The sequence below is a fragment of the Hyperolius riggenbachi genome, chromosome 5 (genome assembly GCF_040937935.1).
Source record: "Hyperolius riggenbachi isolate aHypRig1 chromosome 5, aHypRig1.pri, whole genome shotgun sequence".
In the NCBI taxonomy this organism is placed as follows: Eukaryota; Metazoa; Chordata; class Amphibia; order Anura; family Hyperoliidae; genus Hyperolius; species Hyperolius riggenbachi.
This window is the reverse complement of record NC_090650.1, coordinates 375587412-375614803: the sequence shown is the minus strand read 5'-3', so window position 1 is coordinate 375614803 and position 27392 is coordinate 375587412. Positions and strand designations below refer to the sequence as shown.

Below are 27392 nucleotides of genomic sequence, written 5' to 3'. Positions count from 1 at the left end.
AAATGGTATTTAACATTTAAAATCAGGTGCTATAACGCTAAATAACGATAAGCAGCAAAAAAACATCGGCATCACCATGTGCAATCTTTCGCAGGCGCCATTTTTGTGTGAACCCAGCTAATCGGCCTTGCCGGCTGGAGCCTCGATTGCTTCTGCCCAGTTATCACTTCTTCTATGGTGACACCCAGTGTGGCCTGCCCCCTAAATCACCCCGCACCCTGCTTAGTACGCCACTGCAGTGAATGTAGACATTTGTGCAATGCGGGAGACCATCCCTTTGACCTTTCTTCCAGTATATTGGCAAAGTTAGTAATTCCCGCCAATACAATATTTTCCAGCATTCATTTTTATACCAAACTTTTATCTTTCTACCCATTCATATCTCAATAACAATGCGTTATGGAATACATAGCAGCACCTGCTGGTATCCCAAAATCAAATAATGTGCCAGTGATATCAGCATACATAAATGCCTTTAATTATGACATTCAACATGTTTTCATCGACTTCCAAATTAGTGGAGTCAACTGACATTCTCCCCTTGTAATATTTGAAAACTATTTTTCACTACTTTTGCATTTGCCTGTGCTCATTGTCACTACAAGTGATGTGCACAACAAGTAGCTACAAGTACGTAGCTCCTCAAAAGCAACATTTTTTAGTCAGCGCTGTCCACAGCAAAAGGGGGGTTAACTTACCCAATGCCGCCTTAGTCAACGCGTTACACTCGTGTTTCACATCACTTGCATGCTTCTTCCTTCAACCCGGAAGAAGCTTAAGAGTGACCCGGAACGCGTGTGGAGTGCATTGGCTAAGGCATGGGTAAGTTAACCCCCCCGTGCCATGGGCAGCGATGTCTAATTCAAATTTTGATTGTGAGTAGTACGTACTCAAGTTTACTTGTAATGCACATCACCAGTCACTACTGGCACTAATAGGCTATACCTGGGCCCTACTGAGGCAGCACAGGTAATCCAACACCTCCAGGATGGCAGTGTCTCCCTGCACAGTCTCAAGGGCATGGAGGAGATTAGAAGAGACAGGCAGTTACTCTATGAGAGCTGGACAGGGCCATACAGGGTCACCGTCAGGGTAGTACAAACAGAGGCATAGCTAGGGTTTTCAGCGCCCGGGGCAAAGACAGTTTTTGCACACACACCCCCCTGGACAAAATGGGCGTGGCCACCCATCAGGTTGTGGTCATGGGTGGAGTCAAATGTTGTTTAGATTGCCAGATGTTCCCCCTTTCCCCCTGTTTAGATAGCCAGATGTGCCACCCCTTTAACTAGCTATGCACCCCCCCTTTAGATAGCCAGATGTGCCCCCCTTTAGATAGCCAGATGTGCCCCACTTTTTCTGCTCCCGTTAAAGCTTCTGCACTCCTCTGCAAAGGGAGGGAGAGAATCAGGGGCACTTCAGGCAGTCAGCGAGCCGCTCTCATGCATGTTGGTTTGCAGCAGCCAGCTTAGCGCCCTCACAGTGCTGCACCTGGGGACATTTGTACTCCATCGCCAACCCATAGCTACGCCTCTGAGTACAAACAGTACTCCTGTATTGTAAGTGTGCTTCACCTATTTCTGGCAACGGCATAATTCTAATAAGCAAGGTTCCATGATTCCCGGAATCCAGCTTTGAATAGCAACAGCCCCACGTATCTGGTATGTAGAGTTTCAGGCGCTTAGCAAATTTCAATCTGGTCTTTATTATTCATGAAGTTTTGCTGCTGATTATAATATAGAGTATAAATCCATCTACATGCGGTGCCACCTCTTCAGACTGATCAGCATGTACATCAGATAGGTCATTGTATAACTAGGCTGATTATATCAAATTTAAAAGCCAGATGTGCGCTGCTATTGTAATCACCATCACCTCCATAGGTGACAACCAGCAGTATAAATTGCACATTGTTTGTCACAACAAGGTGGAATAAATAACTCTTTTAAAATGACAAAAGCTGCATAAGCATAATCGCTAAAACCACAAAACCCGCTCAGCTTGAAGACTTGTCCAGCCGTCAGCGTGAGTCCCGGGAAGAGCGAGAGCAAAATCCATTTCACTTATCACAGTAACTTGCTCTCCAATAGATTCCAATGCTGTTTGACATTCTGTGTTACTTAAGATTCCCGGCGCTGTCTGAAACCTGAACTTTAGGTATGGATTGCCGCTTGGAAACAATGCTGTACATCAGCCTCTGTTTATTCCCAAAGGGCATGGATAATTCGAAGTACGTCTGCATTAGGCTTAGTTTGCACTGACGGTTATCTGGACACCTGGATACTGTATATGTCAGTTTCCAAGGCTTGTGCTATCCAGATTTGAGTAATTGTTCATAAGCTGGCAAGGACAGGACTCCCTCACCCTTTTGTGCCTTGGATTTTGCTATTTATTTTGTTACTCATGTTACATTTGTCACTGTAATTACTATGCTGTCTACCAATGACTTACCATATGCCATTATCTGTATTATTATCCACCCCATGTTTGTTTCTTACTCTGTACAGCGCCACAGGATATGTTGCCACTTTATAAATCAACAAGAATAATTTTAGGGGCAAAACCAGGTGTTTATCTGCTGTTATTGCATAATCCACTTTACTGTGGAACATACCACTGCGGCCTGTACACATGTATGTGTATACAGAGTTTTCTTTAACCACCCTTAAAACATGGCACCCCTAACAGGACCCATGTATGGGCCCATACATTAATCAGCATGCTGACCACTTCAAAGTAGGGTAAAATGCTGGGGCCTATCACCCTTAAAGGGAACCAGAGACTCCAGCAAAAAGAAGTTATACATACCTGGGGCTTCCTCCAGCCCCATACGCACGAATCGCTCCCACGCCGCCATCCTCAGCTTCCTGTATCAGCCAGTTCCGGGTCCCGTAGTTTCGGCCAGTCGGCCAGTCGGCGGCAGCACGCGGCCAATTGTCCGCATCACAGAGGCTCCCGACATACCCTTACGCGTGCGGCTGCATACTGCGCAGCCGCATGCGTACGGGTATGGAGGGAGCCCCTGTGTATGCGGACAATTGGCCACGTCCGCTGGAAGTGACGGGACCCGGTACCGGCCGATCCAGGAAGCGGAGGATGGCGGCGTGGGAGCGATCCAGGCTTATGGGGCTGGAAGAAGCCCCAGGTATGTATGAAATCTTTTTTCTTTTTCTATGGTCGGCGTCTCTAGTTCCCTTTAAAACCACCAGTTTGAACTAGGCCTTAGAGAGCTATGGAGGCTGTCTGTGTAGAAATGTCCTAGTTTCCTGGCTTTAAAGGACGACTGTAGCAAGAGGTATATGGACGCTGCCATATTTATTTCCTTTTAAATAATATCAGTTGCCTGGCTACCCTGCTGTTCTATTTGGCAAGCATGCAGCTAATCTTGTCAGATCTGACAATAATATCAGAAACACCTGATCTGCTACATGATTGTTCAGGGTCTGTGGCTAAATGTATTAGAAGCAGAGGATCAACAGGGTAGCCAGGCAAATTGTATTGCATAAAAGGAAATAAATATGGTATCATCCACATACCTCCCGCTATGGATGTCCTTTAAAGGGAACCTGAATTGAAAATGAACGGATGAGATAACCAATTGTATCTATAGTCCTAATCTTAAACAGCACTCCCACAGTCTTATTTTGTGTGTTAAAAATGTAAAATAAGTTTAAAGAGGAACTCCAGTGAAAATAATTTAATATAAAAAGGTGCTTAATTTTTACAATAATTATGTATACATGATTTAGTCAGAGTTTGCTCATTGTAAAATCTTTCCTCTCCCAGATTCACATTCTGACATGTATTACATGGTGACATTGTTACTGTGGGCAGATTATGTAGCTGTTCTGGCTTTAACAGACAGCTATAAACAGCCATTTCCTGTGTGTGTCATTGTTACATTGTGGCAGTTTGCCCAGAGTACCGTACGGTACCAGAGCCTCTTGTGGGAGGGGTTTCAGCACAAAATCAGTCATACAGCGCCCCCTGATGGTCTGTTTGTGAAAATCATTATATTTTTCATGTAAAAGTGGGTATCAGCTACTGATTGGGATAAAGTTCAATTCTTGGTCGGAGTTTCTCTTTAAGTTTTTATTGTCTCAGGTGAATGATGACAGCTTTTAATGTTTTAGAGCTCACATCTTGCACAGTTAAAAAGGAACTGTTGCGAAAATCTTAAACTTTAAAACACATAAAAATAAAAAGTACTTTTCTTCCTGAGTAAAAAGAGCCATAAATTACTTCTCTCCTATGTTGCTGGCATTTACAGTAAGTAGTAGAAATCTGACATTACCGACAGGCTTTAGGCTAGTTCATCTCTCCATAGGGGATTCTCAGCATGGCCTTTATTCTTTTATAAAGACACTCCCTGAAAAAGATTTATACAATGATCCTGGCCAACTTCCCTGCTCACTGTACACTTTTTTGGCAGTTGGACTGAGCAACTGCCAATCACTAAGGGCATTTTGAAAATAAAGAAATCCCTGTGAACCCCCAATGAGGAGATGGGCTAGTCCAAAACCTGTCAATTCTGACAGATATTTTTCTACCTACTGTAAGTGACAGCAACTTAGGAGAAAAGTAATTTATGACTCATTTTACTCTGGAAGAAATGTACTTCTTAATTGTGTATGTTTACATATATTTGCTCAGTAGGCAAAAACAGTGTTAGGGAGTCATGCTCAAGGTCTCCTTAATGAATAGGTTCTAGCTTGCTGAACATGGAGTGCCAAGATTTGAACCCTGGTGTCCTGTATCAGAGGCAGAGCCCTTAACCAGTACTTCAAAACAGCAAAAACCAAATGGCCACTGTAAATGCAAATGTTGTTTATCTCATCATACTACATGTCACTTCAGAAACCCTTTAAAACTTGCCTTTTGCTACCTTGTACTACTTTATAAATAGCTCACCTTATTAGCAAAGGTGGTGCAAGTGGAGCAAATCCCCTAATCTTCAGTAAAAATGGGCCTTACCTGGGTTATAAATAATAGTATAGTGTGTTACCCTAGCAATGCAAGTGTTACGAAGATAACACTGATGCACTAATCATGCAAAGAGCGCTTAGTAAATATGCCCCAGTGAGTGTTATGTTTTGCCTATGGCACCAGAAAGGCTTCTGCTGACTCTTCTGAGGATGTAATGGTGCTGTGGAGAGCAGGCAACTCCCTAACCACCCTCCCCCCACCACCACCTGCAACTACTAGCCTGTCTGATGTCTGAAAAATATCGTTGTATGTGGAGTCAAAGCTAAAGCTCATTTTTATTCAGGTATATTCTAACATGTGTCTTGTACTTCCAGACAAGGTCCTACAAAGCCCCATGTCCTCTCCATTCCATGGACAGGAAAACGATCCAGTCGAAGACTTCAGAGAAATAACAGTTTTTCACCCAACAGTCCTCAGTTTAGCCTTGGTATATACGTCATTCTATCTATCTACTGTCAAAATGTCCTAGGTGCTTCTGAAAAAGTGCTGTTAAGTAAAAACAACTTCAAAAATAGTATAATTTGTTTTTATAAGCTTAGCTAAGGTGCCTTCCAAGAAAGCACAGTAAAGATAAAATGCACATATGGATATTTGATTTAACCACTCTTCAGGTTGAACATGACAACAGCCATTTTCTTGGTTATGCTTGTCTGTAGGTTCTGAAAGTAGCCATGTGGTTGTTGTAAGCATCTCCACTGAAAACGTTGAGTGTCTTTATTGCTTTTACTTCTGCAAGTAATATTACAGACTGGCTCAATGATGTTGATGTCAAGACTCTGTAGAGGCAAAATTGATGCCACCTTTACTGCTGATGTTATGATCACTTCTGCAGCATGTACTGCTGGCTGCAGTTGTACTGTAGACAAGCAGTTTTTGATTTCTTTACATGCATTTGCTCGCATAATTTTGCTTGCAATCACACTAAGGGCTTGATTCACAAAAGAGTGCTAACTGTTAGCACGGCTGTTTTTCATGCGAAATTTCGCGTTCGCGCGCAATTGAACATTTTTGCGCTAAATCATTATCGTTTTTGTGTGCAAACGCAAATTTTTGTGCAAAATCGTTACTGTTTTGCGCGAAAATTCGCATTTGCACGTGAAAACAATAACGATTTTGTGCAAAAACATTTACTTGCGCGCAAACACGAACATTCGCGCAAAAAAATGGCCGTGCTAACAGTTAGCACTCTTTTGTGAATGAAGCCCATTGTCTGTTGCAGTGGAGCTGCAATTCCTTTCATGCAGCCTGCATAGTTTTGTCTGCCTTTTCCTGCTGTCAGCTTGTGATTGATTATCATTCACCTGTGTGGGAATCTGCATGTCTGCTCCCATTGGATGACCTCAGTATAAAGAGCTGCTTCCTGCAGTGCTCCATGGGCTATCATAGTTTCAGCATCAGCCTGTCTCGCTGTTACTCTGGGCCCCTGACCGTGTTCCTGGTTCTAGTGTTAATTCATGTGTACTGCACTGATCTCCTGCGTAGGAGTCAGTGAGTCCTTCTAGTCCTGTTCTTGTTTATCAGTATTTGTTACTTTGCTAGTCTTGCATCATATATTGGTTCATCGCCGATATATACGCATACTAGCGTGTTTGTTATTTTCCTTGTATTCGTGTTAAGTTAATACATCAGTGTCGCTGATATATATGTGCTCGAACTGTTTATATCCTGTGTTCAGTCAGTCAGTTCCAGCACATTTTGGTAGGTTGCGCTTATCGTGATCACCGGTGCTTAGCTAGTTCAGTCCTGTTCCTGTTACCTTGCATAGATTGCGCTCACTTCTGCGTAGAAGTAGCGAATCCTTCCTAGTCCTGTTCCCTGTATTGCTCCAGTTCCTAGCCAGTGTTCCTTGCTTATGTTATATATTGGTTCATCGCCGATATATACATATGTTAGTCAGTCGTTTGTAGTTTCATTGATAGCTGTAATTGTAATACGCTAGGAATATCATATCTATTGTATATTTGTATGTATTGCATTTGCCTGCCTTTAATTCTGCTGTTTCCTGACTATTCTGTCCTGTCCTTGTGAGGTGCGTTCACGATTGGCTACCTCATTTCAGTCTGTCCTGTTTATGGGCGCTTGCTGTTACTGAGTCAGTGACTAGTTTAACAAGCGTTCATTCTGCCTACCTGCCCTGATCTTCTGAGTTCGCGTTTATGCGCTCAGCGCTACTTTGCGCTGAGCCAATATTGTTTAGTATTGTTTGCGGTTGCTCGGATCTGCGCCTGCTCTGTGCGCCACATCTCCTACTGGAGTCGGTCCTCTCCTCCCCTAGTGCGTTCGCACTATCACAGGGGATATCCTGGTTCCTTGTGCTTGCGTGTGTGTCTCCTTCACGTCAGGTTATGCATTACGTGCTGACTGTGGAGAATATACCACCGAGCGTGACAGCTGAGATGATGTACAGGCAGACTCTTAACCCTCATGCATGGTTTCCAAGCAGCCAGAACTCTCATCTTGCAAGTTTTGGTCTTGGCCAGGACACTCTCTGCATGGAGCATTGTATTCTGCTGTAATTGTCCTGTACTTGTCCTTGGAACCTTCCAGCTTTCTCCCACATCCCAAAAACATAATAGTGGTGAAATGTCTTTCCTCAAAATTATCCATAAACTGTGGCAGGTTCATTATATTGTGGATCCTACCATGGAACAAAAATGTGTCTGTGCTACATAAATATTTACAGGTGTATACACGTATGGATCGGCAACCTTTTTTATTTCAAAAATATGGGCTAGAAGTTAGAGGCCAGCTAACAATCTGTAAAAGGAATACATTAACAGATGACTAATATGTTGAGTTTCGTTCAACTCCTCTAATGTCTTCTAGACAAGCTCCTTCATTAGGGAATAGGTTACAAACAGCCAATCCGGTGGGTATAATAAAGTCAGGATTCATGTGTCCCATTCCCATGCTTGACATTTACATATGTGTAATAGAGACCCGATCTAATGTATCCAGACATGGAACCAAGATTCCATCAAAGGGAGATTGGATTACAACAGCAACCATGCTATCTGTTTATTTATTTATTGTATTATAAAGCGCCAACATATTACGCAGCGCTGTTGCTATCTATGCAAACAAGCACCTCTGTAGGTAATTACATATCAAAGCTACCCATTGTGTGAAGGACAGAGTAGCCTCACACAAATCAGCAAATAATTCAGGCTGAACAGGCTGTGTTAGCCCATTATAAGAAACTAAACACAACATTTTCTAGATCATATTTTTAAGGAAATACCTGGATACCTGCATACCTGGATTGATCCTTCAGTCCCCCGCCACGGATAAGTTTAATTACAACTGACTTGCAAGTCAGCAGCCACTGTGCCTGTGCGGCCATGGTCGTGGGTGTCCTCAATCGTGCTCCCGTTGTCAAGGCGCAGTATGAGAAGACCTGATACTGCACCTGCGCAGGATTCTCCTGTTGTTGGGAGCGCAAACGAGGATGCGCGCATCCCGGGCCATGCAAGTGCAGTGCCCGTCGACGTGCAAGTCGGTTGTAATAAAACTCAGAGGGTCGTTCCAGGATGGCGCAGGTAGGGGGAAATGGGGGAGGGATTGCTGCAGGGGGCTGGTAGAAGCCCCAGAGTAAGGAAAACAAAAAAAATCATTTCAGGTTTCCTTTAAATCATAGAGAAAATGCCTTAGAGAAAATTATCACCTTTCATCTTTTTTTTAATAGTACTAGACTTTAGGAGTATTGTCTGGTAGTTGTGGGTTTCTGTGGGTGGGGTGGGTTCTGAGGTATTCACTGCTATGTATGATTTTATATGAAGCTCCTATTTGCAAGGATTCAATTAAGTTTTTTGTATTTTTATAAATCTATTTGTATTCAATCAGGCCATACCACTCTCATAGTTTATCTCAAAAAGGGTTTTCTCTTTTTATTAATAGTATATTATACAAATTATTGATGAGCCATATGAGCACATGTACGACTATAGTTCATTTAATGGGAACCTGAAGTGAGAGGGATATGAAGTCTGCCATATTTATTTCCTTTTAAACAATATCAGTTGCCTGCCAGCCCTGCTGATCTATTTGGCTGTAGTAGTGTCTCAATCACACACCTGAAACAAGCAAGCAGCTAATCTAGTCAGATTTCAGTCAGTGCACCTGATCTGCATGTTTGTTCAGGGTCTTTGGCTTAACGTATTAGAGGCGGATGATCAGCAGGACAGCCGGGCGATTTGTGGTTTAAAAGGAAATAAATATGTCATCCTCTATATTCCGTCACCTCAAGTGTGCTTTAAAGCGTACTGGCTTTGTGAGAAGAATGCAGACTTTTATTTTGCTTGTCCCCTCATTGGCACGGGATCTTCCAATTCAAATAAATTATATGGTTTAGAAATATTTTATTCCTTAGCCAATAATTGTGCATTACCAGGCAGGATGTACGTTGGAAGGACACTCAGACATCTAAATCTTCACTAACGTTTGGCAGGCTGTTTTTAACTCGTCTGAACTATAAATACTTGATGTAATATACTTCTTATGCGCTCATAAAAAGGGTGCATGGTGAGCAATCGGACCCCAGGTTGAACTCTGGACAGTTAAGTTATACAATTTGTAAGAATTACATGTTAAATCCCCCAAAAAAACAAAACAGAAAATCCAATGAAAAAAGGTGCTTCCCTTGGTCGATATAAAGGTGGCCATACACGATACAATAAAAGCGTTTTATTTTCCCGTTTTTTCGATCTAAATGATCGAATCGAATGAAAGAAGAAAATATTTTTTTTCCGATCAAGAAATTCGAACGATTATCCAGTTTTTTCGAGATAAATCTGATCGGACATGCTGGAAAAATCTTTATATTCGATCTAACGGAATAATCAAACTAAATTATCTAATCGGAAAAAAATTGTACCATGTATGGCCACCTTTATGTTGTTTTTTTCATTTAACATTTATCCAGAAGACGTTGTTCTTTAGAAGATTGAGTGGGAATGGAACATGGAAGAAGGGGAGAAACATGGTCTGACATAACGCAGGAGTGAAACTAAGACAATGGGAAGTGGTAGGGCAGGCCGCAGGGGCATAACAACAACCCATAGGGCTCCCATGTGAAATTGTCATGGGGCCCCCAGGATCCAAACTCCTCCCTAAATTACCCAATCCCCCCTATGCACATACTTTGCCCTGAGAGCATTACAGAGTAGCACAGGGAGTTGTGTAATATAATATTTACCTGCTCCAGTGCTGCAGGACTTCTCCATGCATCATACCCGCACACTCTCTGCTGCCATTCACAATCTCCCAATCATGTGACTCTCATTGGTCATGTGATCGGAAGTCGGAGAATGGCATCAGAGAGTTTGCAGCTTTGATGTATGGAAGAGACTCGCAGTCCTGGAGCAGGTAAATATTACGCCTGTGGGGAGAGGGAGGAGGCGAGGGCCCCCACATCTCCGGGTCCCCCTGGAGTCCTGGGGTTGCTGGGGTATTGCTACGCCACTGTGATATGGAGAGGGATAGAAGCATATCAGATCAGATCCCAACTGTGCTAATGTCTTGAGGTGTTAAAGTGTACCAGAGACGTGAAAGGGTAAAGATTTGATACCTACCCCGGGCTTCCTCCAGCCCCATAAGTTCGTCTGAGTCCTACGCCGTCCTCCCGCAGTATGCTGTTCATCAGCGATCAGCCCCACTAACAGGCTCAGTCGGGTCCAGTCTGGGGCTTCTGCTCATATGTGGACATCCCGAGCATGCACAGTAGACCCAGACTGACATGACTGAGCCAGTTGCCGGGGCTGATCACGGCTGAATAGCAGACCACGGGAGGACGGCGTGGGACTCAGACGAGCTTATGGGGCTGGAGGAAGCCCTGGGTATGTATTATATCTTTAGTCTTTCACTTCTCTAGTTTACTTTAAATGACCAATGGAAGGTACAAATTGATTATATCCCATCTAAAGAATGTATGCCTGGTTTTGATTGGCTAGGAGATTGTAGCCCAGCCTCCACTGAGCTCTACAGGTCTGAAGCAACTGTGCTGCACTGCCTGTGGCAGCTCCACTGACATTACTATGGCTATGGGTTATTTGCCAGTTTAAGTCTCTTATGTAAAGACTCTCAGTAACTGAACAACTGTTTAACTCAGATGTGCATGCCAAATCGTGACTGTGCTAGAACAGTATAACTGCAGGGCCTCTGTGCACTGAAACAGCCCTTCTTGCCTACTTAAGAACAAAATCCTGAATATTTTCCATTCTATTATTTATTTATACTTCCCGTAGGCTTGTTAGAGGAAGACAACCAGTGGATGACCCAGATAAACAGACTTCAGAAACTAATTGACAGGCTGGAGAAAAAGGTACTACAATCTCTTATTATTATTATTATTATTATTATCAATGTGTTTCTAATTTGCAAAGAGCCAGTTAGCCCCTCCCTCTACTGGCCATTGTTGAACCATAACCCTAATGGTGCCAGAGCTTGTACAACCCAGAGAACTGTGCATAACATACATTTACAGGCAGCATAAAGGACAGCTCTAGGCAAACATGAGCTAACTATACATTTTATTCATGTGCAATTTCCTGTATTTTTTTTCTTTCCTGACTTGCTAAAGGGGATGTGGCAGTTGTAATAATGCAACGTTATTCTATTTATTCTTATTATTTACATAGAAAAGATGGCTGCAAAGCTTTGCAGAAAACATTGATCTATTCACATCAGTCTAAGTATTCTAGCAGTTGTACAGTTCATTAGTGGCCATTAGTAGCATTAGCCAACAAATATAACTATGTTTTTGGATGGTGGGGAAAAAACTTGCTCAGATGAAGGTAGAGCTTGTTGTGCCCTTCACAATTCTCGTATGTGCACAGATGGTATATCTGTGAAGGGCACAACAAGCTCCAGTAAGGTGCAGGGCAGATGATAAATGAAGAACTCCTCTGCACAGAATTGGATGTCTGCGGTGGGCAGCGAAGCACTTTCTCTTTAAAGCAGCAGGGACAGCCATACTATCCCAGGAAAAAAAAAGGTGAATAAATATTTATTCTTTTTACATAACATTTGAATTCTACAGTCCACGTTTTGATTTCAGTTAATTTTATATAGTAAAGAGAAAACTGTTCTTGGCATTTTCCATTTTTATTCCCTCTGTCTGAAGCCAATCCTGATGTCATTTCCTCCCTTACTCTTTTTTTCTCATAGAAACTGCACTGTCCTATCTAGCTTTCTTTGTAAAAACCTGTGAGAACTAGGGATGCCCATTCGGATTCCGCGGAAATGCAATTTCCGAAATTCCGATCGGAAATTGCATTTCCGCATCGGAATGCGGAAATCGGTAATTCAAGTGCGGTAGGCGGATGTAAATTTCCGCCGGAAATCGCGGAAATTCCACCCGACTTTAACATCAATTTTCTCAAAAACTATAAGGTATTTTTCTTGTTCACAAGATTCAGTTTAATAAACCCTGAAAATTTGGTGTTTCTAGGACTTAAGGGGGCTTTGCTATTAACCGCTAAAGTCGGCAGATTTTTACTGTAATTTAAAAAGCAGAAAATCTGCACCTGTCTATTTTCTGCATTTTACATTACTGTAAAAATCCACCGACTCTAACGGTTAATAGCAAAGCCCCCGTAAGTCCTAGAAACACCAAATTTTCAGGGTTTATTAAACAGAATCTTCTGAACAAGATGCAAAAAAAAGTTTTCAAAAAGACCTTATAGTTATTGAGAAAATCGATGTTAAAGTCGGGCGGAATTTCCGCGATTTCCGGCGGAAATTCCGCATAGGAATGCAGAAATTGGTAGCGGAAAGTGGAATCGGTAATTTGGCAATGGCAGAATGCGGATTTACCGCGGAATCGGAAATTGGCATTCCGACCATCCCTAGTGAGAACAGCATAGATCATATATCAGCAGCTTCACACTGAACTTCCCTCAGCCAATCAGTGAGGAACAGGTAAGTGGGAGGGGTGATGACAAGCTTCCTTCTCGTCAGCAATGTATCAAATAGAACCAGGCTGACTGAGATAATATTTCTTACAGCACAAACATTTCTGATTAGATTGGAGTGCTTGCAACACAGTGTAAGGTTGCGGGCTGCATAATAAACAAAGAGCAGTGGGCAAATGGAATTTGATTTTATGGCTGACAATCCCACTTTAATGCCACATTTTGCAAACTGCTTGCAATCACAGGGAGGCCCAGAGCTGTGTGTGTGCATCCTCAAGATCACGTTTTTTCACTTCTCTTGGCTTGAGGACTGACATGGTTGTGTCCAAAATAGCTCCACTAAACCAATGGACACATGTTTAGGCACATGTAGATGCTGCTATCTGATGTCCTCTAAATGTTTTGCATTCTACTGGTTGGATCAAGTTTCTCTACGGACTATTACTTAATTTTCCCATAGACAGAGAAATTTGTGATTTACTATTGCAAGTTCCCAGCAGATGTGCTATGTGTCACTATATTGCATAGCATATTTTTGAAAATTATTAAATACATTTGGAATCTTTGTGGTTGTGATTGCTGGTCATTTATATTATTTGCCTTAGCCATAAGTTAAATCAGGATGATGCCATGATTGGCTCAATTTAACAAGCTTCCAGTCTTCCAATAGACCTTCTTTAGACTACATGGATGTAAAAGCTCAAGAAATTATATTGAAAGCTTAGTCTTTAAGGTTTAGAGTAATATTTTTGCTTCTCTCTCTGCAGTGCTTGAATGCTAGATGAATTTAGCTTTTAAGTTTGCTTATTCTTTAATGTTACAGCTTACAATGACAATGTTTTCAGTTCTAGTTTAGGGAGGACATCTTTATGTTTTAGCATAATGTGCACAAAGTACAACGTACCAGTGATTTCCTGAGTCTGGTGTGGGAAAAGCTTAGCTGACCTTCAACAAGTCCAGACCTAAATCCCAAAGAATATCTTTGGGGTGAATCAGAATGCCGGCTGCAAGCCGAGTGCCACAGGCCAATATCAATGTCTAACTCCATTAATGCCAATCTCTCTCTAGCCGTGTTCCAAAGTCTAATAGATATCTTTGAGGTTTGCCACAAGTAAGTCTTCAATGGTGAGAGCGGTTCTGAAATTAAAGTGCATCAGCATATATCAGTATGATATTAATGTATTGACATACTTATGGACATGCATTTACAATAAATCCAATGATACCAAATGTCATCTTATACTAACATTTGTTTTGCACTTTGCTTTGTTTTCTGAACAGGACCTGAAGTTGGAGCCCCCGGAAGAGGAGGTCTTAGAAAGCACCACAAATTCTGTGAGTGATTCATTGTTTACCATAGTAGACTAAGTGCTAAAATGTGTTCTGTAAATGCTTCCAAATTTGACATCTATAACAATCATGAGCACGTTTTACATTTTTTTTAGTCAATTAAATGTTTCTTTTGAATTGTTAAGTGCTAGGTAATATGAGATTTATAAAGAAAAGATAGTAACTCAGTTGATAAAACTCTCTTCCTTTACAGTAAAATTCAAATGCTAGATGATCACGATTTAAAACTGTGACTGTTGTGAAACAACCATCAGACCATGCTGGGCTACTTCTGCATGGGCTAACATGTACAAGGCGAACTAAAGTCTACAGCACTCTGGCCTGCAGCAAAATGATCTGTGTATATTGAATGTATTTACATGATCAGCTGTTGTGAAATAGCCATGTTCTTAAAGTGCTATTATACTCCCAAAACTAAAATTTCAGTAACTACTCTTAGTTACATAAAAGAACATTTGAAAACAATCCCATGCATTCTCTGTGTGTATAAAATATACTTTATCTGCAGATAGCTTATCCCTGTCACATTGGCAAAGGCAGAGGACACTCTGCCTCTGTCTTGATTCTGCTTCCTCCTTTCTCTCCCTCCCTCCTCACTCTGCTGTACAGATAGATCACCTTGGCAACAGCTGAGCTGAATCACTTCAGCAAAAAAGGAGGGATCAGAGTGAAGGCACATGCCTCAGAGAGCTTCAGCCAGCAATAATTACATATGCCATTAGCCAGAGGAAAGCTATCTTCAATTGCACTCAGCAGTCAAAGTATACATTTTTAGACACAGAGAATATGTGCGATTGCTTTCAAATGTGAAGGTATCCATACATCTAGTGATTTTAGCAGCCGAACGCCCAATAGACAGATCTCATTTTGATCAAACAGAAATTAGTTGGCCGCCATAAACCACAAGCCGATTCCTGATCAATTTCAGCATGAAATCTTTTGGCAATTGGCCTTGTGACATCACCTTGTCGACCCAGGTCATTGCCCCCCCCCCCCCCCCTAGCGTACATGTACCATACGAGAAAAAATCATGCGGTAATGGATAAATATATGCAATCACGTGGTGCGCAGGTCACAAACACTTGTATAAATGCAATTTGAGTCAATAAAAATATAATGACCACGCTTAAATGGCTAAAACTGGAACTGATATAAACAATTCAAATGTCACCATCCACATGAATCCACTGTCTCTGCTGAGAGAACAGGACCCTGAATATGCCGACACTCCAGGGATAGATATCAGTCCTCCAATTCAGACCATCACGTAGAACATGTAAGAAAAGAACAAACAGGGAGGGCTCATAGTGGAACCAGTTAGTTATGACAACACCTCCATCTCTCCAGTGATATAGTACTCCTCCACCGTGGTGAACTTTGTGCAGGGACACACACCCCCAATGCGCCCGCACTCACCCAGAGGGTCACCAATATGTCCGGAGGTAGGATTCAATGGCATAAGAGGGGCAGGCAAAATCACGCTGATCCACCGATAACTAAAACTAAAACAGCTCCATATAGTGTAAAAGCATTTATTAAGAGAATCAAGACAAGAATTGCACTCACAAATGTCAGAGGTAAAGCACTTTGTACAAATGTTTAGGCGAATCCCGGGTAGCCGCTTCCACACACGCTGCCTTAATTCCCCTGCGTCCCGTGCACTGCATCCACTAGCCTTCTGGGTGAGTGCGGGCGCATTGGGGGTGTGTGTATCTGCACGGAGTTCACCACGGTGGAGGAGTATTATATCACTGGAGAGATGGAGGTGTTGTCATAACTAGCTGGTTGCGCTATGAGCCCTCCCTGTTTGTTCTTTTCTTACATGTTCTACGTGATAGCGTACATGTACCCACCGGTACCCCTGCATTAATACTTGACCTGCCACCATCTACCGATGTGTCCAGACTCCTCTTCCACGTTTGCGCCCCACATAGTTGCCAGCGTACTGCATGAGAGGCAGGTGTGTAATTTTAAAGCAAACCTGAAGTGAAAATAAACGGATGAGATAAAGTCCTAATCCTCAATGGCACCGTCCAGGAATTCCATTTTATTTTGCATTTCAAGGCAAATATAGACATTTTAATATTTTGATATTCTTATATACATTAGTTTTTCAGTGTTGTTCAGCTCCCATATGGATACATCGGGCTCGATTCACAAAGCGGTGCTAACCCAGTTAGAGACTTTAGGCGTGATAACCATTGCACCACGCTGGTGAAAAGCCAGTTTAGGCGTGATAAGTTTAGGTGTGATAAGTTTAGGTGTGATAAGTTTAGGCATGCTAAGTTTAGATAGTGTAGATAGCGTGCAAAGTCCCGCACGCAAAGCAGCGCTATTAAACTCTATGCGAAGTGCACCAGACTTTGCTAGCGCAAAACTTTTGATCAGCTGTGCATTGCGGTGCCAACGCAGTTGGTGCTTAAACTTATCATGCCTAAACTTATCAAACCTAGGGCTCGATTCACAAAGCGGTGCTAACCCAGTTAGAGACTTTAGGCATGATAACCATTGCACCACTCTGGTGAAAAGCCAGTTTAGGTGTGATAAGTTTAGACATGATAAGTTTAGGTGTGATAAGTTTAGGCATGCTAAGTTTAGATAAGTTTAGATCGCTTGCAAAGTCCCGCACGCAAAGCAGCACCATTAAACTTTATACGAAGTGCACCAGACTTTGCTAGCGTAAAACTTTTGATCAGCTGTGCACTGCGGTGCTAACCCAGTCGGCGCTTAAACTTATCATGCCTAAACTTATCACACCTAAACTTATCATGCCTAAACTTATCACACCTAAACTTATCACACCTAAACTTATCATGCCTAAACTGAGTTTAGGCATGATAAAGGGCTTTTCACCAGGGTGTTAACTGTTAGCACCGCTTTGTGAATCAGGCCCCTAAACTTATCACGCCTAAACTTATCACACCTAAACTTATCACACCTAAACTTATCATGCCTAAACTGAGTTTAGGCATGATAAAGGGCTTTTCACCAGGGTGCTAACTGTTAGCACCGCTTTGTGAATCAGGCCCCTTGAGCCTTGGTCTTGCTATCTGGTCCCTGTATTCATCTGTGTTCCCTGTAGTCATCTGAATTTTACAAATTCTAATTAGTTAACAAATATAGAGTTATACTAGGCTGTATAACAGAGGCACCAAGGTAGTATAAAAACATTTAAAAACAGGAGGTAGTGGTGGCCTTACCTCTTCCAAGAAGACACCAAAAATTGTTGGTTTATATTAAACAACAATTTATTCACAATGCTCCAAAAGTGCAACGCATTTTGCAGGTGTTTTGCAGAGGCACTTGGTTCTTCTACTGACTCTATATGCTATTACACCGTTGTTATTGCCTGATGAAGCAGGATTATACCTGTAAAACTCCCGTGCCAGAAACATACTACACCATATTGGCTCTTGGTTTTCTCCTATTTTCACCCCCTTCCTTTCTTTCCTTGAGTTCTAAGTAGGATTGGGACTATACATACACATATTTATCTCATTATCTCACATGTAACTTCAGGTACCCTTTAAAGTGAATTCTGGGCAGCACAGCAGATGCTTTGCTGTAATTGGTAAAATCATAGGGCCCTATCCAATTCACTCTTCCTCCTAAGTTTTCGCCTAGGAGATAATTTTTCATCTTCTGTTTAACAAAAACTTTTCAGTACGTCAATGGTATGCGGGACCCAATCCCTTGTGCGTGGCCACGCACGCTTAGCAACCTCTCCAGGGGCCTGCTCCTGCCCACCCACAGCACTCTATTTAATAACAACACAGCCGGGTAGTCACATGCCCAGAAGAAGTCGCAGTTAGCGTCGAAACGCAATGGTGTAACACGCTGGTGGCCCACGCTCCTATCCTCTCTCCTACTGGTAAATGCACACGCTCTTAGCACTCCGGCGTCTATACCGCCCCTTATTTGTATACTGCGGTGCATTTTTCTTGCATTCCCCTGCTTGGGCATCGAGAGCCGGAACAAGGTCCTCCAGCATTGAAGGCTAAGACATCAAAGTGCACCACTCCATCACACCCCAGCTGTCACACACTGATTGCTATTAGACTAAGAGGCACCCCAGGGCCCCCAACCCCCCAACACCTTAATCTCTAGTTATCTCGCTTGCAGTCACTGCCATGTATCCCCTTTTCTTATTTCTCTTTGCTTCAAACACAATAAGGGAATAATAGCTGAGTGAGTTGTGCGCCCCCTCCTACACTGCACCCCGAGGCTGGAGCCTCTCTCGCCTCTGCCTCGGCCTAGCCCTGTGGGCATCTTATCTACACCTTTATGATTCGTTTTCCTCACTCCTCTGCTGACACTTCTACCCTTTCACCCTTACAGTACTATGGTCACTGTCAGATGCTGCGGAACTCCTCTACTACACTGATTTACTTATAACTTCTTATTCATCTTTTGCGCCCCGGGTCAGGAGATGTCAGGACTTATTATCTGCAACTTTGTACTGTAATTATTGGGGAAATGCCACTCAGGTGTTTCTGTTTTTAAGGTTTTTTTATTATTTTTTTCATAATGTTATACCAATAAAGGCAGAATTTTTTGATTTGATTCATTAGTTGTGATGCTGTCATTTGGGCCATTCTGTTCTCTTTTTGCTCTGCATGGTAGGACAATCTACTTAGTCGAGAGCAGAGCCGGGACCAGGTCCTTCAGCACCCAAGGCTGAGACACCAAAGTGCGCCCCTCCATCCCTCCTACCCCAACCGTCACACACTGATTGCTATTAGACTAAGAGGTGTCCCAGGGCCCCCAACACCTTAATCTCTAGTTATGTGGCTCGCAGTCACTGCCATGTATCCCCTTTTCTTATTTCTCTCAGCTTCAAACACAAAAGGGGAATGATAGCTGAGTGAGCTGTGCGGCCCCTCCTACACTGCGCCCTGAGGCTGGAGCCTCTCTCAACTCTGCCTCGGCCCGGCCTTGGTCTAGAGTCAGCTACAATGCCAGATAGCAAAGAGCAGAAGGTAAAAGTTCCTCTGTGGACATATTTGGTTTCTAGGGTGCATTTCAGAGAAGATAATGTAATAATGGTAATGGTACTGGTAATTCAGCTGGGTGGCACAGGTGGTCATTTCTAATAGACTAGGTGGTAAACAGACACTGCAAGGGTTATGCTGCTGGAACAGTCCTGAACAAAAATTGGTGAACATGGTCTTCAACTAGCCTCAAAATCACTACTCCAACTAGATCTGCCTAACTATAACCTATAACCCTACACTAACACTGGCCTGATTCTATCACCTGCCTAACCCTAACATTAACCCTCCCCTAACAGACCCTCTGAAAATATTTACTTTCTCAGCTCCTTGACTGATCGTATATCCTTTATCTTACCAACTATAAATATTCTTACCAGAGGCATAAAAAATGGAGGATCATCCCCTGCAGTTGCAGTGGGACCCAGTGCTGTTGGGGTCCCTAACTAACCTCACTCTTACCCCCTTATACATGCCCCCAAAGTTCGAAACCAGCCTGGACCATCCAGTCTGAAACAGTCTGTGACAGAGCCGGATTTACCATTAGGCACTGTAGGCACATGCCTATAGGTGCCTGTTGATGGGAAGGTGGCTCACTTCCTCCTTCCCTATGCAGAGTCTCAAGCAGAGCATAAATGAGAGGTAACTCACCCTGCTCTCTGCATTTCACTGATGAGATCTACCTTCAGTCGGGGCACCTCTAGCTACTTAATAAAGAGGGCATCTCTGGCTACCTAATACTAAGTAGCAACTGTAGCTACCTATGACAGGCAAGGGAAGTAAGGGAGAAGTGACAGCTGGGCCAAGCAGCACACTTGCGATGCGGTTCAGCAGGGGTTTGTAGGTTCATGGTGGGAAAAGTCTAGGGTACCAGGACATCTGTCCCTATAGGCTCCTGTGAGGTAAATCCGGGCCTGGTCTGTGACATTAACTAGTTGACACATCATGATATTTCAGCGGATCTGGAGGTGTGTTTAGCTGTTAGGGACAATGTGCATATTCAGCAGTGATGCATTGTGGGAGATATCATATGCTCACTCTAAACTGAATAATTGCAAGTACCTTCCGTTTTAAGAAGGCACATTTCTGTTTTGTGACTTGTGAGTAATGTGTAAAAAAGCTAACCTCAAAAGAAATGCTTTAACTGGCGGAGAGATTATTGTGTGTGTGATCGAGTCCCCACAGAAAGAATTATTCCTTTAAATGAAAACATTGTGTGATTCTCCGACTGCCGCCTTTGTGGAGTGTGAATGAATAGCCGAGAGCATGAGACATAAGATAGAAGCCCTCAGGAGAATGAGCCCAGCAGGAGATCCGTGACCTTTTCAAAACTTGTGTTCCCGCTGTTTCTCTTCACTTCACCTTTGATGCTTTGCTCCTTAAATATATTACTGTTCAAATGTCAACATATCTTCAGCCAAACATCACAAAGCTGCTCTAGTTAGCGTTTTGCTTTGCTGAACTTCAAAGGCATCTTCTTATTCTCTGGCACAGTGATTGTCTTTGTGGGTAGACTGCTTTAAATATGCCCATCGGAAATGATCCCTCTTCTCCATAAAATGCCATTGTAATTATACAGTTCCCTATATAATAATATGTGAGGCATTACCCTTCTGCACCCCTCCTGCACCTCAGGATGAGGTCCAGTTCACACTTGGAACATAAAACACCATTTGAATTACCTAATGATTGTGCACTGTGTTTGCTGCAGTTTTTTGGTGGTTGCAATCCAAAAATGCTACATTTTGGCACTTGGGTACACAAGACCTTCCAAAACCTTCTGAGGATCCCTGAGGGTGTATTTGACAAGTTGGTAGAATACCTGCAATGGGGCTGACAGCACTGGAAGTAGGGGACCGAGAGAGGACTAGATCCAAAGGGCCTGATTCACAAAGCGGTGCTAACAGTTAGCACCCTGGTGAAAAGCCCTTTATCACGCCTAAACTCAGTTTAGGCATGATAAGTTTAGGTGTGATAAGTTTAGGTGTGATAAGTTTAGGCATGATAAGTTTAGGTGTGATAAGTTTAGGCATGATAAGTTTAAGCACCAACTGCGTTAGCACCGCAGTGCACAGCTGATCAAAAGTTTTGCGCTAGCAAAGTCTGGTGCACTTTGCATAGAGCTTAATGGTTCTGCTTTGCGTGCGGGACTTTGCACGCTATCTACACTTATCTAAACTTATCATGCCTAAACTTATCACACCTAAACTTATCACACCTAAACTTATCACGCCTAAACTGGCTTTTCACCAGTGTGGTGCAAAGGTTATCATGCCTAAAGTCTTTTAGGTGTGATAACTGAGTTATCACCGCTTTGTGAATCAGGCCCCAAGAGTAGCAAACATATATATATATATATATATATATATATATATATATATATATATATATATATATATATATACAGTATATATCTCGCCAACCGCGTAGCGCTGTACATAGTACAAAACAAATATTGGGGAACATATATACATGAGAAGTTCAACACACTGTACAGTCATGACATCCAGCAATACAAGCACAAATACATACACAGTTAATATGTGGTTTTAGATATCACTAAAATTGGTACACGTTCATATGGCACATTACAGTAAAATAAGAAACAATAGGAGGAGGTCCCTACCCTTACATGCTTACAATCTAGAGCAGTGGTCCTCAAACTAAGGCCTGCGGGCCGAATGTGGCCCCCTGAGGCTTTTTTAATGCCCCCCCTCCCTCCCACACACACACACAAAATATATTACTTATAGATGCAGTCAGCTACATCCTTAACTATTAGTGGTCCGCATATAGAATAGCAGTGCTGGCACCACCCATCCACATGAAAGCCAGAAAGCAGCAATTTTCTGGTTTCCAATCAAATTTCACATTAGGTGACACTGCTGTCCAATTGAACTGCAGGTTGTCATCTAGGTATGCTTCACTGTCTGGCGAAAAGACTTTTACATCATATTACGTATACTTCGGCCTCCCAGCTGTCTGAAGTATGTTGACCCAGCCCTCAAATCAAAACGTTTGGGGACCCCTGATCTAGAGAGTGTAGTGGGGTGGAAACAATAGGGAGGGAGACACAGGGGTTAATGGATGAGGCAGTGAGTCTCCAATGCTACCTATAGCAACTTATAGGCTTGTCTGAAAAGGTGTGTTTTGAGAGTGCGTTTGAAGATTTCCAGGCTTGGAGCATTATGGACAGGCCGTGGGAGAGAGTTCCAAAGGAGAGGGGACGCTCGTGAGAAGTCCTAGTCCTGGATGCAAGAGAGAGAAGAGGTTTCCAAGCTAGAGTACAATATACCTTTAAATGTGACTAAATTGCACATTTCAGAGTTTAATTTACTTGTATGCATCTCAGTCAAATTTACAGAGAGGTATGGGTAGCAGGAAAAAAAGGGCGCTGGCTGAGGGGGGATGAAAAGGGCGCCGCCATAGACTCTAATGCAATTATCGTTAATACGGCAAAAAAAGCAGAAAAAAGGGTGTAAGGGTAAATATGGTTAAAGTGGACCCAAATTAAAAATACAAGATTTCAGAAATAAAATCTATTTTCTAAATTATAATAATAAATAGCAGCCTTTTTTCAGCTGCATGATGACAAATATAAAATATTTTACATTTATTGGAGGAACCCCTCCCTTCCTTTCATATTGCCGGGACAGAATCCGGCAAACTGGTGGAGTAGGGGGTGTCTGGCAAAGGAGGAATTGCTAATGCCTGCCCCTAGTATAACCCTAGCTATGAAAAGAGAAGGGTGAAAAGCATGCACTAAAAATGCTCATAGGCTTGAAGGAGTGTTTGTTTATCTTTGTTTGTGTCAGAGTGGTGCAACTAAATATTTTGAATTAAAAAAACGTTTGGTTTGGGTCCGGTTAACAACATTTGAAGTATGTTATCATTTTAAAAGCTTGCAACGTTATAATTTTTATCATATTATTTCATTTGTATGTACAAATTTTACGTTATCAAAGATATTATCATTTTTATAGGGTGTTTCTGCAGAGGGAGTGGTTAGGGTTAGGCACCACCAGGGTGGAGATTAGTTTTAGGCAACACCGGGAGTGGGGGTGGTTAGGGTTAGACACCACCAGGGGGGTGGTTAGGGTTAGGCACCACCAGGGGGGTGGTTAGGGTTAGGTGCCACCGGGGAGTGGTTAGGGTTAGGCGCCACCATGCCACCAGGGGAGTGGTTAGTTTTAGGCACCACCAGGGGAGGGATCTGTGTGAGGGTAGGGTTGGGTTATGCTGTATTGTTGAATTAGGTAACAATTTTTAACATTAATATCTTTTCGTTAATATTTCCCATCTGTTTTTACAACGGTGTTTATTGTTATCAGATTTCATTATCCACCGGCACCATATTGTTATACAGTCGGGCCCTTTTTTCACTGCGCCCTTTTTTCATGCATGCGAGGTATGAATTTTCACAATTTACTGTAAATCCTGGATGCATTACTTTTCTGATCTGGAATCTGTACTTTTTGTTATGGGTTTTTGCAGTGCAGAGAGCACAAGGAGCTTCCCCACCCTGCAGGAATATTTAGCTGAACACAGTAGCAACAGTTATTGCTTATTTTCCACACCTGCACAAACACAGTGAGAGCTGTGATGTAGTGGCAGACAAATCCAACTGCGAGCCCCTGTGAAGATTAAATGAAGGAACCCCATGTGAGTGGCCATAATCCAAATAATGTGGAGAACATAAAAGTACATGGTAGTGGATGATTGGTGTCAGGACACCTTCTGGGGAAAAGACACAGGAAACAAAAACACGGGAGCCCAATAGTGTAATATGTTTAGTCAAAGTTGTCAATGTAGAAGATAAGAATCTACTCACAAGAGTGGGTTGCAGAGGGGCAACCGACCACAGGAAGCAGGTGGAGACAATTAACCCGACTCCACTCGGGGAGGTCACTAAGGACTTGGATGCGGTCGCCCTCCTTGAAAAAAGAAGGGAGGCAGATGTCCACCGTGGTGTAAACCACATATGTTCTGCCTCCACCCCTCACACGGGTATCGTATGGGGGTTAGGGATGCACTAAATGGTTTAAAGAGGCGCCCTGGTGGTATATAAAAGCGTTTAAAAGCAGTTTTAAAACCGAGAAAGGTTTGAGGTTGCTTACCTCAAGGACGACAAATCTTTGTAGGGACAAAAGATTTTATTGGTAGCACAGGCAACACGTTTCACGGGTCTGAGCCCGCTTCCTCAGGCCAATAGCAGTGCCAGGCCAATTGAAATGGCAAGCTAAGGGAGCCTCCCTTGAAAATGAAGAATATGGGCAGCGGAGGGTAAATAGAGGCCTACTCACCTGATCCACGGCGGTAGAAGGTCCCCTTGCGGTGCCCGGAAGGTCCGCAGCCCGTCCTCTCGCTTCCTCCACTGTTTCCCAGCGGTTTCTGGGTTCACATGCGGCGCATAATGACGCAATTAGGAAGCGCCGCCACTAGGGGGCTCTTCCTAATTGCGTCATTATGCGCCGCATGTGAAGCCAGGAGCCGCCGGGGAACAATGGAGGAAGCGAGAGGACGGGCTGCGGACCTTCCGGGCACCGCAAGGGGACCTTCTACCGCTGTGGATCAGGTGAGTAGGCCTCTATTTACCCTCTGCTGCCCATATTCTTCATTTTCAAGGGGGCAAAACAGGTAGTCCCGACATACGGACAGATTCAGGTTAAGAACGAGTGGGCACGTAACTCATCATTTGAATTAGGTCAAGCAATCTGAAATATGTGGCACTTATCCTAACAACATGTAAATCTGAACACGACAGAGGTGGAATTTTACTTTAACTGAGATCACATTCACAGTGCCACATTGCGGAGCTGCGTAATAAAGTCTTATAACGCAGCTTACCGCACTGCAATGCTAATCCTATGGGCCGTTTACAGTTCGACATTAACGTCACGTTGAAAAATGTTGCGTTGTGGTAACTCACTGCTTGCAGTGCATTACCTCTAAACGCAGACGCGTTGCGAGTTTAACGTCGCATTAAACCACAACATCCCACTGTGAATATGCCCTGACACTTAAGATTAACTGGCTTAATATTATAGCTATAGCTGCACCTTCCCTACAGACAATGTTTGTGGAAAAAATGAGGTAATTTGGATGCCGGCAATAGCTGGTGCCTGAATTACATCGGCTGATTGTAGTTTGCTATTAGTGAACATTACATATTTGCAAAGCAATTGGCTAACGAAACTTGATACTAAGTAATTTTCAAAATAAACCAAATTAAGTTGTTACATTTTTAAAGCACATGTATTGTTTATTATACATTATAAGTATTACTTTACACTTTGAATTCTCCAAAGTAAAAGTCTATTTTTTGGAGATACTTGCCTATTTATCCGTAGATACAAGATCCCTGGGCCTTCAGTCTACTGACTTCCCTGTAGAAAATGAACAGAGGCGCCAAAAGGATAAAAAAAAAGGCTAAAATTCTTAAAAATGTTTTGGGAGGCAGTGTTGGACTCACCATCCACAAAACAGACACAAAGCTGTCGATTATTGGCAAGAAAAAATGTATTCACATACTCCAAGTTAAACAGGCAACGCGTTTCGCAGGTATATTCCTGCTTCCTCAGGCAGTACAAGAGAAGGAGTAGCACACTATAAAGACAGAGACAAAAGTTGTTTTTGTCTCTGTCTTTATAGTGTGATACTGTCTGATACTGTGATACTGCCACTGTCTGGCACCCATTCTGACTTGAATCCTACCTTCTAAGTTCCTAAACTGACCCCCCCACTTAATGCCTAGCCATAACCCCCACTGTAAGGCATATGTATGAACGCTTTGCCGGTAAATTGGGTGTCGGGAGAGCCCAATGACGGCTCTCCCTGCTGCCACAAAACTCACCGGCGGCGTTAAATACTATTCCCCCTATTACCCTAATAGTATTCAGAGAAAGATGGAATTCATGGTCCGGCAACCGCCGAAGCCCCAGATTATGCTTATGCGCCCCACGCAGCATTACACTGCTGCTGTGGGGCTCCTGGTTTTGGCACCCGGCAGTGAGCGCCGTGCACCAAAACCACCTGCTTTGCACTGTAAGGTCCTAAACTAAAACTAAACTAAAAAAAGTTAACATTGCAGGCTATGTTACTGCCAAGCACACCACCTGTGCCAAAAGTGAGCGCTTCGCTATACTTGTTGGTTTTACAAAACATTCATCTCTGATGCCAGGACCACGCCTGATGCTGGAGATTCACTCATTCATTTACACTGGACACCCACCAAAGCCGCTTTGCCAAGCCTGAATTACTGCTTTCCAAACCCACACGGGCAGCGGATTCGCTTGTATGCTGAGCGATCATGTGCATGTGACCTTCCGGGAAGAGATACAAGAATAATGACCGACTACACACAGGAAAATTAGGCTCAGTATACTGCCTGTATTACAGAGTTAATTTGCAAGGAGCGAGAATGCTTCTGATCCTTCAAGCTCCAAAGAATTTCCGGAGCCAAATATATACATGGCAGCGAGGAGCATGTAAATTATCCCGAGATCCTTTTATCTTCCATTTCAGGCTGTTCTAACAAACTATGCATGATTAATGGCCCTTCCTTTGTCTGATTGTCAAATTATGTCAATCTCTCTGAATTCCGCAGCACATAATGATTGTTCAGCGGCAGTTGACTGTGCTAATAGAGGAGTTGGAAGAATTTCGCCTTTCTCTGAAGCACTACGTTGAATCTGTTTCAGCTCAGTCAGGCTGTCTACAGTAAGTATGTTGTATAAGCGTTTTGTTTGTTTTGTTATGTAAGTTTCTCTGATCACGGTGTTTTTTTATGCTGATCAATGTAATCATCTTTAAGTGTATATTTATAAATTAATATTTTATAGCCATTGTAAAATTATGTAAACCTTTATTCTGCAAACTGACCTTTAGTAATATACTCAGCATGCTAGTACGCCCACCACAGTTTCTAGGCACAGGCCGTCCAGGCAAAGGATGGAAATTCTGTTTCAGGCAGCAAAAATTGTGAAACACAGTATATTCCAGTTCTCCATATTGCCAGTGGTGTATTCCAGTGTCTACTGTAACGTATCCTTGGCTGATGCTATTGTGGGTCCTACAGCAAACATTTAGTACATTATGTAGGGAAAAATATGAATGGCTGAGCAGTTGAAATGCTAAATGAGGCAAGATCCATACAATA

At 42.8% G+C, this 27392-nt stretch overlaps 1 protein-coding gene across 1 annotated transcript in view; it reads left to right on the top strand.

Annotated features, from left to right (window-relative positions):
• NECAB1 (N-terminal EF-hand calcium binding protein 1) overlaps window positions 1-27392 on the top strand; it is a 332817-nt gene that overhangs the window by 279265 nt on the left and 26160 nt on the right. Inside the window, exons 7-10 of the mRNA XM_068237605.1 lie at window positions 5298-5410; window positions 11226-11302; window positions 14175-14228; window positions 26841-26953. Coding sequence (XP_068093706.1) covers window positions 5298-5410; window positions 11226-11302; window positions 14175-14228; window positions 26841-26953 — 357 coding nt within the window. The remainder of the gene's footprint in view (window positions 1-5297; window positions 5411-11225; window positions 11303-14174; window positions 14229-26840; window positions 26954-27392) is intronic.